Source organism: Macaca nemestrina, chromosome 14 (genome assembly GCF_043159975.1).
Source record: "Macaca nemestrina isolate mMacNem1 chromosome 14, mMacNem.hap1, whole genome shotgun sequence".
In the NCBI taxonomy this organism is placed as follows: domain Eukaryota; kingdom Metazoa; phylum Chordata; class Mammalia; order Primates; family Cercopithecidae; genus Macaca; species Macaca nemestrina.
The window spans coordinates 44,439,284-44,454,976 of record NC_092138.1 but is presented as its reverse complement, the minus strand read 5'-3'; the positions used below and the strand labels follow the sequence as shown (position 1 = coordinate 44,454,976).

Genomic DNA, 15,693 nt, shown 5'->3' with positions numbered 1-15,693 from the left:
TAAAATCCAGAAAGTTAATTAAAATTTAAAATGTCCCTTCTTTTTAAATATGCTTTTAATGTCATACAGTAAAATTGGGTGTAATATTTTTTAGAATTTTGTATATGATAAGTTTATTAAAAAGTAGGTTCCCCCTTGCCAAGGGCATTTGTTTAAATACCAAGTTACATTTCATACTTACATGAAATACTGTTTCTAAAAAAGAATTATCAAAATTATTTTGATAATTGTGATGTGTGGAATTGGATTACTCTTTACCATACACATGTTCCTATGTAAAAGCATATTTATATTGCATAATTTCTCTTTGCTCAGTGTAGTAAACTGCTTTGAAGTATTTTTGATAAAAGTAATTAAAAACAAATCTTTTTCTATAATTTGTATGTTCTTAAATCACTACTAATTGCTTGAGTGATTAAATAGATGCTTAAAAAATGTTGGTAAGAAAACTAAACATTTATGGGTTTTCCTTTTACTAACCATTTTTCCTAGACATTCATTTTATATTTCATGATTTAAATCCACACAAATATTCAATCTGACATTAAAACATAGGATTGCAGAAAGCAGTGAATCTTATATTTATGGTTTGCTTATGGTATTTCAGCACAATAATTTATGTACATTTTATTGATACGTTATTCCCTGAATCTCAGCGAAAGGGGCATATTAAGTACCCATCTTATTTCTACTAATAACCAAAAGTCTTATCAAAGTATAATTTTGGTGTTAAAAGTGTAAGAGTAGTTAAATTTGAGTTTTGATTATAAACATAGTTTTTCAGCTGTTCCAAATATTCTAATTAGTGCAAGACTTATTTATAGAAAACATTATTGTGTATAATCATCCTCGCTGGCTTTCTCTCTATATTCCTATATAATTATTTCTTGTATACTTGACTACTTTTACTAGATTGTAAGTTCCATGATGCTAAGGACTGTGTCATAATAGATACTTAGTAAATTTTTGATAGATGAATAAATGAATAAATGCATCATGGTTTACGTGTTTAGGACTTGTTTTTTCAACTGGATTACAAGCTCCTAGAGGGCATAGGATTTTATATGTGTAGTCTCTTGTAGTCTCTATTGTTTTATTTTTCATTATAAAACCACTTGTTTGTGTGTTTAAACATAATGTTGAAAAGTTACATTTTGAGGTAATTGAGGTATTTATTTCCAAGCTGTCTCAGAAAGTAGGTAGTAGGCAATATCACTAAAATCTAAGACTGCCATTTATTGAGGAGTTTAAGGAGTTTTGACATTATTAACTCATTTAATCCCCACAAAAACCTATGAGGTAAGGGTTATTATTTGGAAATGGAGGTATGGAGTTTTAGCAATTTTCTTTAGGTTGTATAGTCAGAAAGTGGCGTGATTAAGAGAAGTGGGGGGATTATTTTGGAAAGAGATTTTCAGTGTCTATAAATATAAGATCTGTTGCCTTCTCACTTTTGTTCTATGATTGATTAGATGTTTATGTGAACTTCAGATCCCTAATAAAAGACATAGCTGGTCTTTTGTTGGAAATGGGTGCTTAAAGAACCATTCATTTGAAGTGAGGAAAGCAGTTCTGACTTAAAAGGAAGACAGAGAGAGCTGAGATTAACAGAACATTTTCCTCTTTTGATTGAAAACAAAACTAAAAATAAGGAATCATGCTATTTCTTCATGTCCAGTTAGTTTAGTGCCACAAATTTATATTAAGTTGACGATTTTGTACAATATGTGCTGCTAATTAAGTGCTATGGAAAAATTTAAAGTTAAATGAGCTACTGTTCATAACTAATCAGAGGTGCTAAGAAGTGAAATGAAAGTCTTTCTTAGAATTAATATAAATTAGTAATAGATAAAACAGGCAAATCTCGAATTGTGAAACACTTGCCTGAGTACTGTTTTCAATTTTTTAATTTTTAATTGATATATAATAATTGTACATATTTACGGGGTACAATGTGATGTTTCAATATTTTTATACATAATGTAATGATCAAATCAGTAATGAACTTATCCATCACTTCAAACATTTATGATTTATTTTTGGTGAGAACATCCGAAATCCTATATTCAAGCTGTTCTGAGATAAACAGTACCTTCTCGTTGACTGTAATCACACTGCTGTGCAATAGAACACCACAATTTATTACTCCTTTCTAATTGTAACTTTGTACTCATTGACCATCCTCTTCCCCATCCTTCCCTTCTTTCTACCCTCCCCAGTCTCTGCTAACTACTGTTCTGTTCATAATTCTATGAGATCAACTTTTTAAAGATTCTACATATGAGTGAGAACAGTCAGTATTTGTCTTTCTGTAACTGGCTTATTTCGTTTATCCATGTGATCGCAAATGATCATACTTCATTCTTTTTTATGACTGATTAGCATTCCAGTATGTATATATACCATATTTACTTTATTCATCTGCTGTTAGACACAGGTTGATTCCATATCTTGGCTATTGTGAAGAGTGCTGCAATAAGCATGGAAGTTTGACATACTGATTTTATTCCTTTGAATATACAGTTGTCCCTCACTCTCCATAGGGGATTGATTTCTGGACCCTGCAGGGATATCGGAATCCACTGATGCTCCTGTTCCTTTTGTAAAATGGTATAGTATTTGCTTATAAACTATGGACATCTTCCCTTATACTATAAATCACCTCTAGATTATTTATAATACCCAATACAGAGTAAATACTATGTAAATAGTTGTTAAACTATATTATTTTTATCTGTATTTTTTTTAATTTTTAAAAATAGTTTTTCTTAAAATGTTTTTGATCCATGGTTGATTGAATCACAGCTACAGAACCAACAAATATGGAGGGCTGACTGTGTACCCAGTGCTGTGATTGCTGGATCATACAGAAGTTTTATTTTTAACTTTTTGAGGTGCCTCCATACTGTTTTTTTATAATGGCTGTATGGATTTACATTTTCCCCAACAGGAGTAAGGTTTCTTCCCCAGGCTGTGTAAGGGTTCCCTTTTCTCCACATCCTTGCCAACATTTACCTTTTGTATTTTTTGATAATACCCTGGGATAATTCTAGCTGGGATGACATGATTTCCCATTATGGTTTTTAATTTACGTTTCTCTGATGACCAGTGGTGTTGAACATTTCCTCATATACCTGTTGGTCATTTGTATAATCTTTTCTCTATTTTAGAATCAGATTTTTTTTCTTTTCTCTCTCTTTTATTTTTCTGTTGAGTTGTTTGTGTTCCTTATGTATTCTGTGTATTACCCCCTTGTCAGATGTATAGTTGCAGAGATTTTCTTCCATTCTTTAGGTTGTTTCTTCAATGTATTTTTTTTTTTAAGAGATGGGATTTCACTCTATCACCTAAGCTGGAGTGCAGTGGCATGATCATAGCTCACTGCAGCCTTGAACTTCTGGGCTCAAGCAAACTTCCCACCTAAGTCCCCTGAGTAGCGAGGACTACAGGCACATGCCACCATGCCATACCTTCTATTTTTTTAAAGGTCTTTCTTTTGTTTTTGTAGAGACAGGGCCTCACTATATTGGCTGTGCTGGTCTTGAACTCCTGGCCTCAAGCAATCCACCTGCCTCGGCCTCCCAAAGTCCTGTAATTACAGGCGTGAGCCACCGCACCCAGCCATTCACTGTGTTGTTTCCTTTGCTGCGCAGAGCTTTTTTGTTTGTTGTAATCTCATTTCTCTATTTTGTTTTTGTTGCCTTTGTTTTTTATTTCTTACCTAAAAAATCTTTATCCAGGCAATGTCATAAAGCATTTCCTCCATGTTTTCTTCCAGTAGTTTCATAGGATCAGGTCTTAATTGAAGTTTTTGATCCATTTTGAGTTGATTTTGTGTATAGAACAGTGTTTTAAGCTCTAGATTAAATCACCGTAGAGTCATTAGGTGACTATGTGTAGCAGACTTAGAAGCATCAACGAGATCTATAATAATAAAAAATGCAGGGGATAACTGAGGTTAGATTGAACTGTTTTCAAGGAGTCTAACAAAAATAATTGTTTTACTTTCCTCAGGTCTGCAGTTTGGCAGATCTAGAAACTCCATTTTGAAATTGTTTGCAGGGTTAAACAGGTCCAGAGGCAATGGCTCTTACTTCCAGACTCAAAAGAGATAGTCATATAACAGATTGTTTATTCCTTTATGTGCGATTGTCAGGTGTGCCAAAGGACTCTTCAGCACATTCTTTCTCCTGTATGACAACATATGTGGCAAAGTGTTGCTTGGTGAGAATGAACTCAAAACAGGATGAGTTAGTTGGATGGATTGTATCATCAAGCGCTCTATGCCAAGAGGACTGGGTTCTCAGGTCTGTTAACCAGGAAACCTCTGGTGATAAATTCTTGCTCTTTATCCCGCCCCCCTTGCAACCTCTCATTTTCCTAACATCAAGCCAAGAGATACCACTTTCTCCCTTTCTCTTAGGAACTTCCCCCCCACCCAATCCAGGTATAATTTTACTACTTAGGATGCAGTTTCAATAGTCAGCATAACTTTTTAGACTAGGCCTGAAAAATAATTTCTTAGGTAAGACCACCCATCAGAAGATAAAATATTAGATAAAATAGGTAGGGCCTATATTTCTGTATGTCTTGCTGTTTCTAGTTCATTATTTTTAAGGACGTCCAGCTTTTAAAATAGTACATCATTCTCATATATCTTGGTCATGTAGACTGAGGAAAGTCTTAGATATTTTGATCATTAGACTGTAATCAAGGTGTAAATATTTATAAATAAAAGTGTTCTTATAGACAACACATAGTAAAAACTTGTTTGTTATCATTCCTGGACAAATGAATTTCTTTGGATAGCTGAGTTTTACATATAACTAAGAACTTATACTTTGTATTTAAACTCCTTGAGGATAATAGTTATCTTATTGGTCCTTTCATGATGAGCACTGTGTTGAGTCTTTAGTATCGAATGAAGTTATCTGCATCAAAATATTTTAATTATTTTAGTGTTTTTTTATTCCAAAAGTATATTAAACTTAATTTGACACTTGAGGATAACTTGTGGTTTTTCGTATTCTTGATAGTAGTAACTCCTGTCCTCTTCTAGTTTGCTGTTTCTGTCCTGCTAGTGAATGTGATAACCTAATTTGTATTGCTCTGGGTATGTTATATGTAAGCACCAGTGCAAAAACTTGATGATATGTTTGGTTACCAAAACACAAATTGTACTTATAACAGTATTCTGGATAGCAGAATTACAGAGAGATGAGCATTTGCCATTTCTAGAGGAAAAAAATAGCCTATTTTGGCTAACCTCACAAATCCTACTCATAAAGTAATGGTAAACATCACATTGTTTGAAAGAATAACCGAATAACCATGCTTATGATGATTTGATAGATAGTATTCTAGTTATTTCCCAAAACAGATTCAAGAAAGGTATCAAAAACACTTGAAAATAAAAGCTTTTTCTGTATGAAATCTAAATCTGAAATCTTTAAAGTAGATTTTTTTAATGCCACCAATAAATCCCTTAGGATTATAAGCAAGTTGTAATTTCTGCACAGTAAAAATTGCCCTTAATCTTAGCTGGTGAGAGTAGTCTGACCTTGCATTTGCCTTATACACCATGGAATACTGTATAGTTTTTAAGTGTTGTCCACATCTGCGATCTTAGGCCATTCATATACGTTTCCTAATAGCTATTCTATTTCATCTTTCTCTTTGACTTCTATCTCATCTTTTTCTTTGTACTTTTGCACAAGCTGTTTTAATTGCTTTGGAACAATGTGTCACTATCAAAACTCTAAGAAACAGTTAAAATGACTTCACTTACTTCCTTTACAAATGTGGAACCTGAAGCCCAAATTTCCTCTGAGACCCTCATCAATTTTCTCATATGTTTGTAGACTGTGTTTTCATAAAGTAAGACATTTTGAGGAAATTACAACAGAGCTGAGAAAGGTTAATTATTAATAGAATTGTCACTGGATACCTTGAATTACAAAGCTTCATAGGAAAACTAATGAATACAGAATATGTAGCTAATCTATAACTTTTAAAAAATTCCTGGAAAATCTGTAAATGAAACTCTGTTATTGGTTATTAGTTATCTTAAAAGTAGATCAGTTTTCTCTTATATAGGCTAACTGTAGTTATGCAACTATTCATAATGAGAATTTAATATTATGAACTATTTATTTAACATCTCTAAAGAGTTGTTTTTGAGTGAAAGTGCTGTTTATTAGCATCACTGGAAAAGTTTTACAGCCAAATAAGTTCTTGGGATTTTACTTGTAGCCACAAGTGTTCGCATGAATCGTACTGCTTAATAAATCTACCTATGTGTAAACAAAGTGTTAGGTAAAGTAAGGGATAAAAAGAGGAAAACTTCTCCAGCTTTTGGTGTATTTGAATGAATGTACTCTTTTGCACTGTTTCAAAGTATATTTAAAATACAAATAAATACCTAAAAATAAGATTGTGTAATTTGTATTTTGATTATTGGCTATTACTTGTAACAATTTACCAGTCTAATGATAAGTCTTCTGATAACACAAATTAAACCAGCATTTCTAGAAGCGATCTTCTGTTTGTTGAAATGTTTTTTGTTTTTTGGTTTTTGGTTTTTTTTACATATTTATGTTACAGCCTCATAGAAAGCATACAATTAGGAAATTATATTATGAAAAAGGTTATTTTTCTGCTAAAAAAGAAGTCTGGTCAGTTTAGTTTTCAGAATAATAGATGTTGTAATATGGCAAATTCATAGATTGCCTTGTTGAATTTTGTTGTTGTTTACAGAAACCTAGAACCAGTAGCACTCTCTTAGGCAGTTTTCTGTTCATTAGTTTATTTCATATGTCATTTTACTATTTATTTTTTAATGCATATTCACTAACAGTTAAATTGAAAGTAGATTGTAGACTTTCAGAGGAATCATCAAGAAAGCAAGTGTAATAAAAGGTTATATTTTAATGAAGTGATACTCTCACAATTTTTGTGAGGTTTTTGTATTTAAATAGGCTTTTTTTTGCGTAATATAATGTTGATTTTGTTTTTCCAAGGGGATTCCAGCAATGTATGAAAGATCATTTAAAATTCATAATACTCATATATAAACTGTTTAAATCTTAAGAATATTCTTGGAATAAGATTAAAAACATCATAGAATGGATACAGAATAAAGACTTAATGACTTTGTTACATCTGAATGTAATTTTTTATTTTTAATAGGATACAACATCTATTGAAAAGATGTCAAACTGTTGTGAAGATATGTAAGTATAAAACTGAAGTATATAGTATTATTTAAAAATGGAAAGAACTGGACATATTTGAGAAATATGTGCATGTAGTAAAAGATAATATAATGATGGCTTTTTTTGGTGCCTTGTCTGAGGCCTGTGCTAGACAAGCCTACCCCAGTCTTACAGTAGGGGTTTTCCAGCCATGATAGTTTTCACACTAAAATGCTGATCATTCTCGCGCCTTGTCTAACTAAAGTAAGTTAAATTATTTGTCCTGAAAGTACATCAAAAGAGATTTGCTACTGTGTTGTTGACACACATTCTGTTAATCCTGAGATTTTCCTCTGCTTCAAAAGTTGTGCTCGGTTGATTGACGACACAGATACAATATCTGCTATCCAGAGTTAAAACTCAGCTGCATGCCATAATGAAAGAAAAGCTGTATTTATGATGCTGGGACACAATTCATCAGAGTCCAGTAATGGATCCCCAGCCAACCTGTATTGTTTTAGCTGACTGAAGTGCACCATGGGAGTGCTGTCTTTCACTAATAATGCTGTCTTCTGTAGATCGAGGCCCCGAAAGCCATGGCAGCAGACCTTCTCAGAAGTTTTTGGCACTCGTTGGAAGATCCTGTGGTTCATTCCTTTCAGGCAGAGGCAACCACTGCGAGTTCCCTACCACTTTGCCAATCATGTCTAAACAGATGGATGGTGGGCACAGATGGGTCCTCCATGCTGGAAATGCGTTACAGGTTTTATGATAATAGAACTATGACAGTCTTCAAGTCAATTAAAATCCACCCACCAATCTTAGGCATCATAATGTGCCCCAGGCTTTATGTTAATAGTGATCTTGATCCTGTTGTGGGACTAATACAAGATCTATATTTAAGTTTTAAAGCATGTTTACTTTCAAATTAGCTTTCCACAGGGATTTATTTAAATGCTTTTGTCATTAAACTCAAAAGGCAGTGATTAGGATGAAATAATTGTACATAATTTCTTTTAGTACTGACAGTGTTACAGATTCTAATTTGTGGTAAATTTCAGATGTTTTTTTAAAATTTTCACTTTTAAACAGTAACCAAATCTAAGTTTAATTATTCAGGTTTTACAAAAGTTGATACACCTTCTTATAGGTAAATTTTCTTTTTCAAATCCAATTTAAAATAACCTTTCCTTTTAAATGTGCTGCAACATTTTTAAAAATGCAGCAGCAATAGGAGTGAACAGCAGCAACAAAAAACGGGCATTGGTTTCTTAGGAGTGGCTTTCTTATATTTTCTTCTTTTTTCTTCACCAAAACCAACATTAAAGGACCACTGAAGTAAAACACCAACTACCTACCTTACTATAAAGGAAATGTTAAAAACTTTTTCACAATAATTTTTCAGTTTTCACCATTACTGTTGTAATTATTGATTGTGATTGAAATATTTGCTCCCAGGAGAACTCCTGACCGGTGGGCATGTATTCCTATTTTACCCTAAGATTTTAATGAGCAAAAAGGGGAGAGAATTTGCAATAACTTCACAATTACCTTTTCTAGTGCAGTTATATTAGAATGCATATGTTTTTAAAATACTGGTATAACTAGATAATATGTAATGTACAGTATAAAGAGGAATATTGTGCTTTTGAAAAGATTATACTTTTTACTTTTATTTATGTACTAGTAGATGTAAAATTTCACATTGAAGGTTTATATATATTGGCCAACTCATATAGAAATTTTATTTATAGGAAGCTACTACTGAAAAAAGTCACTAACTTTGTTTACCTTTAATAATCCCTAAATTCAAATTAAATTTTAATTGGCCGGCTCTAATTTGCATTGAGAGACCTTTTACTAGTAGCTAGTGTTAGAAAGTGACCCTAAAATAAGAAAATACAATGATCTGTGTTTATCATTAACCTTATACAAATGTAAATTACTAATAGTGATGTTCTCTCGCAAGGCATAGAACATTTGTATGAAAAGACATTTAGTATGCTTTGAAAACTCAGCTTTTAATTTTTTTCCATTAGAATACTGCAAAACGCATATATCTTTTTAAAAAATTTATGTACTCACAGTCTTTCCCTTGAAGAGAAGATTGAAAAAGTCTACTGTTCATGAACCATGCTAATATTTTCCTTTTAGTTAATTTTGAAAGTAAGGAACAATACCTGGGAAATAATTAAACAGAAGGTTACCATTGTTAGCCAGTTGGCTATACTGTGGTTAGTTCTTTCAGAAATTGTAAATATCTTGTAGCATATTCTGAAATAATAGAGTAAGTACTTCTCAGAGATGTCAATATCAAGTTTTTCATGTTCTAATTGGAATACTTTATTACTTACAAACTCCGAAGTGGCAGATGAACGTATTTATTGGTACTGAAAAGAGACGTAGTAAATTAAATAGAAGAAATATATTTATAAAGCTTAGTGAAACACAAAATTAGAATGTTAATGTCAGGCAAATGGGTTGGAATTTGTGCAAGCTATTTGGCCACCATTTGGCCTGGTGACAGAACTTTTATAAGGAAGTAATATATAGATAATGTAGGTAGATATCAGTTGAATGCCTTATATTGTATACATTCCTTTCAAATAAGGACCTTGAGAAAACAGCAGAACCAAGTGAAGATCCCCTAAAGAACTTTGTAGCTGATTTATACTTCCTGTAGTAGCAGTAGGTACACTGAAAGGTATTGGGCGGGGTCTCTTTCCCACTGTGATGATTTGTGTTCTTATTTTTCCTAGATTTACCACTTCCAGGACATATTCTTTTCCTTCTTCCTCTTTACCTTTCCTGGTCCTGATCACTCTGTAGTCAGTTCCCTTAAATTATTGGACTACACACTAATACACTAGAAAAGCGTACGCTTATTTTATTTGAATGGCAGAAATGCTATCTATCAGTATATTTACATAAGAATGTATATTAAAGTATGTCTATATATACTTACACTGTGACTTTCAGTATTCCCCAGTTAGCATACCTAACCCTCCTGTGGGTATTGTTAATTCTTGTTAGACTACACTAGAGAAAAACCAACTGTCAGTTTCCTAAGCATATCTACTGGTGTTCCTTCTGCGCCCTCTTTTGGCTAATTGATGTAATTATACTGGCTCTAAAGATTTACTGCCCCATAAGTAAATAGTATAGCCACATTCTGAACATATCAAAAGTATAAACTTAGGAGTATATGTACAAAAATGTAAAATTTTATGAAAATGAACATGTTTTTATGATGTTATTTCTAGTTCGTAGAATGTGATGACTGCTTTGCTTCGTTTGTGTTCGTTCCCATTATATTCTTGCTGTCAATCACAAATTTATATTAGATTAGGATAAACTAAGCTATTTTATGTATTTTATTTTAAACCTACTTTGGCAGAGTAATTCCTTAGAATTGGAAAAGCTGTTACTTTAAAATGACCAATTTATTACAAAACATAGAAATGTATTGTAGCTACAAAGACAACCAAGCATTTACTGTGTTTTAATGAATATCTAAAAAACTACATTTAGTTTATTTTACTCAGTTTTGAAATGATTTTTTTTACTGACTTATGCCTTAACTAAGAGATTAATGATTCTTTGTATACTTTTCCTTTTCTTTTCTTTGTTCTTTTTTTTTTTTTTTTTTTTTTTTTTTACCTTTCCCAGAGTTATATCTATAGTTTTAGTAGCCAATTTATTATGTATTCTGGATAACTATGAAAACAACTAAAGGTGTTGGGCATTAGAAAATAATCGTGAGCAGTAAGATTACTGATGTAATATGTATGTTGGACTGAAGTATTTCTTTATAAACGTCCTATTTGATTTTAAGCAAAATGTATGTTAAAGGATGTTTTTACATCAGTAAAGTCATTTGTCGGCCTTCTGGAAATGAAAGGTTTTTACCTAGATACTGTAAGTTACACCTCCTTAACAATCACATTTGTCACTGTTGTTTTCTTCAAACAAAAATGTTTATGGGCTTCATGTAGGCTTAAGATTGTAGGCAAAGATGAACTGAGTTCAGGACCCCTCAAGCAGTAGGCATTCAGTTATAGAGCAATTGGTACTTTGTAACCCAGACTTATAGGTTAAAAATATCAAGTTAGCTGATGTTTCTTTATAATAAAAATACTATTTTGCTTAAGAGTTGTATTAAAAATGTTTGTGCTTAACATTAGAAATAGCTATTTTAAATTGTAGTTAACATATTAACTCTTTTTCGGAAAAAAGCATAGTTTATTTTTAATAATGAAAGAGAACATAATACATAGTGCTCACTGTAACAGCTGAGTTAAAACGTCTGTCAGAATTAACATCATTGTATTTTTGCCAATGCATAGAGGCATTTTTCTCTAAGTATGATGGCTAATGATAACTATTCTTTGTTAGACGTTCAGGTCACTTCCATACAAGTAACTAGTTGGTGATATGTTTTGCTCCAAAGGGTGTATTAATTCTGAATGCTAATCATAAAGACTTAAGTTAGGACAACATTTCAAACCAGGAAGTGTGAATTGATTTAGATTATGGCCACACAATTTTCTGTGTGTTAGTTCTTGGGGCAGTTTAAGTGTTTTCACATGTATTGCTATAAAATCACGATGTATCAAGCTCTGGTTTAATATGCCATTAATATTAATTAACAGAGCTGCTAGTCTCTCTCTGGACTTTAGTCTCTGCTTCTCTTGCGCTTCCTGTGTCAGTAGATTAGCTCAAGTTTATCGAGTTTAATAACCTATAGTTACTTTATTAAATAAGTTTCTGACATGACCTCTAATATACATAGATATATCTAGAATTTATTTGATAAAATTCACACATATAAACATTGAGTAGTTTGCTAATAGATACAAATATTAGATTTTCACACAACTCTACTACTGCTTTAAAAAAACATAAGTATTGATAAGTGTAGCAAATAAGCCATGTACATTTAATGTGTTCTACTTGCTAGTATTAACTGTATAATTAATGAATGTGTTATTTAATGCCCAAGTTTGTTAACTTTTACTCTAGAAATCATCCTCTGAATTTATCTATAAATCACAAATTTCATTATGCTCTATATTTAGTCATTCTCAGTTGAATTCTAGAATATTCCACAGTACAATGTGAGAAAGTATTAGAACCAACTTGCTTGAACTGTTTTGAACCAATGTTGTAATTCTGTGTATTAATCGGTATTTAGCATTTCTGCTGCTTTTGAGGTAATGATGGTTTAACTTCAGGAAAGTGGCTTTTCTCTGATTTATTATCATTGTGCAGTTTTTAACAACAAAACTTAATACATCTTTGTCAGTTTTTCGATGTTGCAATACTGCCTGCTAATTTGAAACAGAAATAACAATGGTATTTTAAAAGTCATTGATATTACTGGTATTTTCCATTATCATTACAGTTTTTTACTATTATTATGTTCTTTTTGCCTTGTCCATCCTAGAGAATAGGTACAAATGAGTAGTGAGTATCCAAAAACTTACTAAGATGGAGAGAAGGCTAGATGGGGCATGAATAATCAGCATCTCAGCAACAGAGTTGACTGGAGCCAGTTTCTGACATCAGAAAATCTCTTTGCTATAATCATGTAGCCTTATCTCTTATTTATACCATTTTTATTGGAGGAGTTGTTAGTGCATATAAACATTTAGTTTGAATTATTTAACTTAAGGAATTTATATTGATGTTTCTCTTCAGTTGGTCAGATGCCTTTAATAAATATTTTAGTTTTAAATATTATAATTGTGTAGAGTATGGTAACGTGAAGTGTTAAAAATAATGTGGAAAACACAGCTATTTAATGCAGAGGAGAAATGAATAGTTTGCCCAAAGTTTGAAAAAACTGGTACCTTTTCTGGAAATCTTTATTGCAAAGAAAAGATACTGAGTATATAGAAAATTTTGTCACCAGAGGAAAAATAAACAATATATAAGGGTGGCTTTCACTTTAACATTTGGGATATTTTGGAGTTCTTGATACCCTGAAGGTCTCCATTTGTATTGGTATTTTGAATATCTGTAACATGTAATGTCGTGCTTATAACAGTTCAACACTGGTTTTTTTGGTATTGATAGCTTTATATATAAACAAAGATGTGGACAAAATAGCTTAACAAAAGTTGTGGGCTTTTTTGTGGCTTCGCCTGCCTGTTTGACTAAACACAGGGTTTATTTTGCAGGCTGTTAACTAAAGGGAAGGCTTATCTGCGTATTGCAAGCTATATATTCTTGCCAGTATGCATTGGATGATATTTTAACCTACTGGTGCCTGAAGTTAGTGTTTTATAACCTCAACAACTATAAAACATCCTGGTGCTATTCACTTTAGCATTGAGTGACATTTTTAATTCCTGTACCAAAGAGTTAATTTTCTTTTGGGTTGACTGAGTTTTCTTCTCACATCATTGTGTGTTTATAAAGTAGAATTTAATGTTACTAAGAACAGTTTGATTAACAGATCTTATTTTTTGCATGCTGCTGTGGCAATTTAATGGATTTTAAATGTTTCTCACTTGGACTATTTTTTAGTTAGGCATGTGTGGATTTTAATTTTGTATTTTAATATAGCTTGGCTACTTTAAAAGGTAGTTTGATAGGCTGAAATTACAAAAGATAATTGAAGCACTTTTCACGAGTTGTTTTATTTCTGCAACAATGAATAAAAAAGTAAGAACTCTAATATTTAATTTATATAAATGAACTATATAGCTTATTGGGCACTTTAATGAACACTGAAACAAAATACTAAAATGAAGAGTTAAGGGTTCATTCTCATTACAAATCAAGAATTCAGCGTGTATGTGTGTGTGTGTGTAATCTTTAGTGGCTTTAAAGAATAATATTGCCATTTGTCTACTTTGCAAACAAAGATAAAAGACCACCTTTAAAATATATGTATGTGTACATATATATGTATGTGGACATCTGTGTGTGTAGATATATAGAGAGAGAGACGGAGAGACAGAGAGAGAGAGATGCTTTCCCAAGAGGAAATGCATATGTACCTTGATTTAAGCAAGACTGATAACAGAAAATTGAACTTAATGAAAAAAAAAAGTCTGGATATGATTGCTCACTTTACATAGAAAGTTAGGGTAAGATTATTTTTAAAACTAATTTTGCTTAGTAGTTCGTTTTACAAAAATGAAGAAAAACACCCTTTAAGTGTACTCTTAATTTAAAACACCTTTCAAATGTAATTGTCCAAATGTAATACTGCTGTGTATACTATTTTGGTTCCAAATTTTTCCCTTTAAAACTCTCAAAACACTCAGTGTCCTTACAACTGCAGCTAAAATGGTTAATCATTCTGTCAAGAAGGTGACAGTGTGTGTATTGGAAAAGCAGACAATCACATTCGAAAATATTTTGTATTATTGTTAGCTAAAATCAACCTCTCCTTGAATGTAGATACAGTATATGGTTTTGCAGTGAATTCTGAATGGAAAAAAAGAATCAAGTCTGAAGTTTATGTGAAATGTGGCTTCAGATCATTTGAACGATATGTAGATATCTAGGTGAACGTAATCATTAGAGGTGAAAGCAAAATTTGTTTGAAAGCCTAATGAGATGAAGCAACATTGTCTCTCTCTAATCTGCCAACAATATTCCATAGGTTATGTTGCCACTATATTGATTCTGAGTAATTTGGCTTGTTTATGCATGGTTTAAATGCGGGTGGCTGAATGCAGTACTTTTTCAAGTTACTGAGTAGTAGAGAATTCACCACTATTCACTGTCTCCCAGAGATGAACATTTTAAAGAAAAAAAATTAGACAAAGATAGGCTCTTGGAAGAACAGAGCACACATGGATCATGCTGTATGAGCTCACTTTGTGTCCCTGGAATTAGTGTTTTTTGTGTGTGATCTGGCTGGCAAGTTTAATGAATAGCCAAAATCTGTGTTATTTTTGAGGCTCCTAAAATTGTGTGTGAACCCCAAGTTCTGTCTAGTATTATATCCCTAAAATGCTTTTATTTTGATAGTAGTATGTTCCAAGTGCCATCGGAAGATCCTGTTTTTAAATTTGTCAAGCATTTTATTATTCAGTGCATAATATGTATAGATCTGAGTGCTCTTTTCCTTGCATTGTCTTTTATTTTTACCTTGTCTTTCCCCTAAGAGAATTTAAAGAAAATCTTCACCAACATTTCTTGTGCTGATGGTAATTGGGAAAATAGTGGTTGAGGGATATAAGAATAGATTGAGGGAGTAAAATGGGTGAAAATGACAAGTGGGAACCATGCAGCTGATATGTATTTGTTTAGATGAAAAGTCTACACTGGTTCTTAATATGAAAATCAAACCATGTATCTACCTTAAGAACAATGTTGTTGTTTTTAATTTATTGTAGTGATTTAGTTTTATTCACGTAATATTTCTATTTTCTTTGCAGATTGTTTTTAATTTAAATTGTGGAATTTTTACTTCTCAAAATGTATTATGTACTGTATTTTTTTAAATCTTATTTTTAAATAAATATTTTTTAAAAACCTA

The 15,693-nt window shown here is 31.9% G+C and overlaps 1 protein-coding gene across 3 annotated transcripts in view; it reads left to right on the top strand.

Moving 5' to 3' along the window:
* LOC105489092 (zinc finger DHHC-type palmitoyltransferase 21) overlaps window positions 1–14,214 on the top strand; it is a 73,224-nt gene extending 59,010 nt beyond the window's left edge. Inside the window, exons 9-12 of one of the 3 annotated variants that reach the window (XR_011612590.1) lie at window positions 2,524–2,610; window positions 4,157–4,307; window positions 7,189–7,232; window positions 7,772–7,814. Coding sequence is in view for 2 of the 3 variants with exons in the window: in XM_011753762.3 (XP_011752064.1) it covers window positions 7,189–7,232; window positions 7,772–7,904 (177 nt within the window). In the remaining variant the exon portion in view is untranslated. Of the gene's footprint in view, window positions 1–2,523; window positions 2,697–4,156; window positions 4,308–7,188; window positions 7,233–7,771 lie in introns of those variants that run through there. The other 2 variants (XM_011753762.3, XM_011753763.3) reach the window with 2 other exon arrangements.
* Window positions 14,215–15,693: the final 1,479 nt, after the last annotated feature.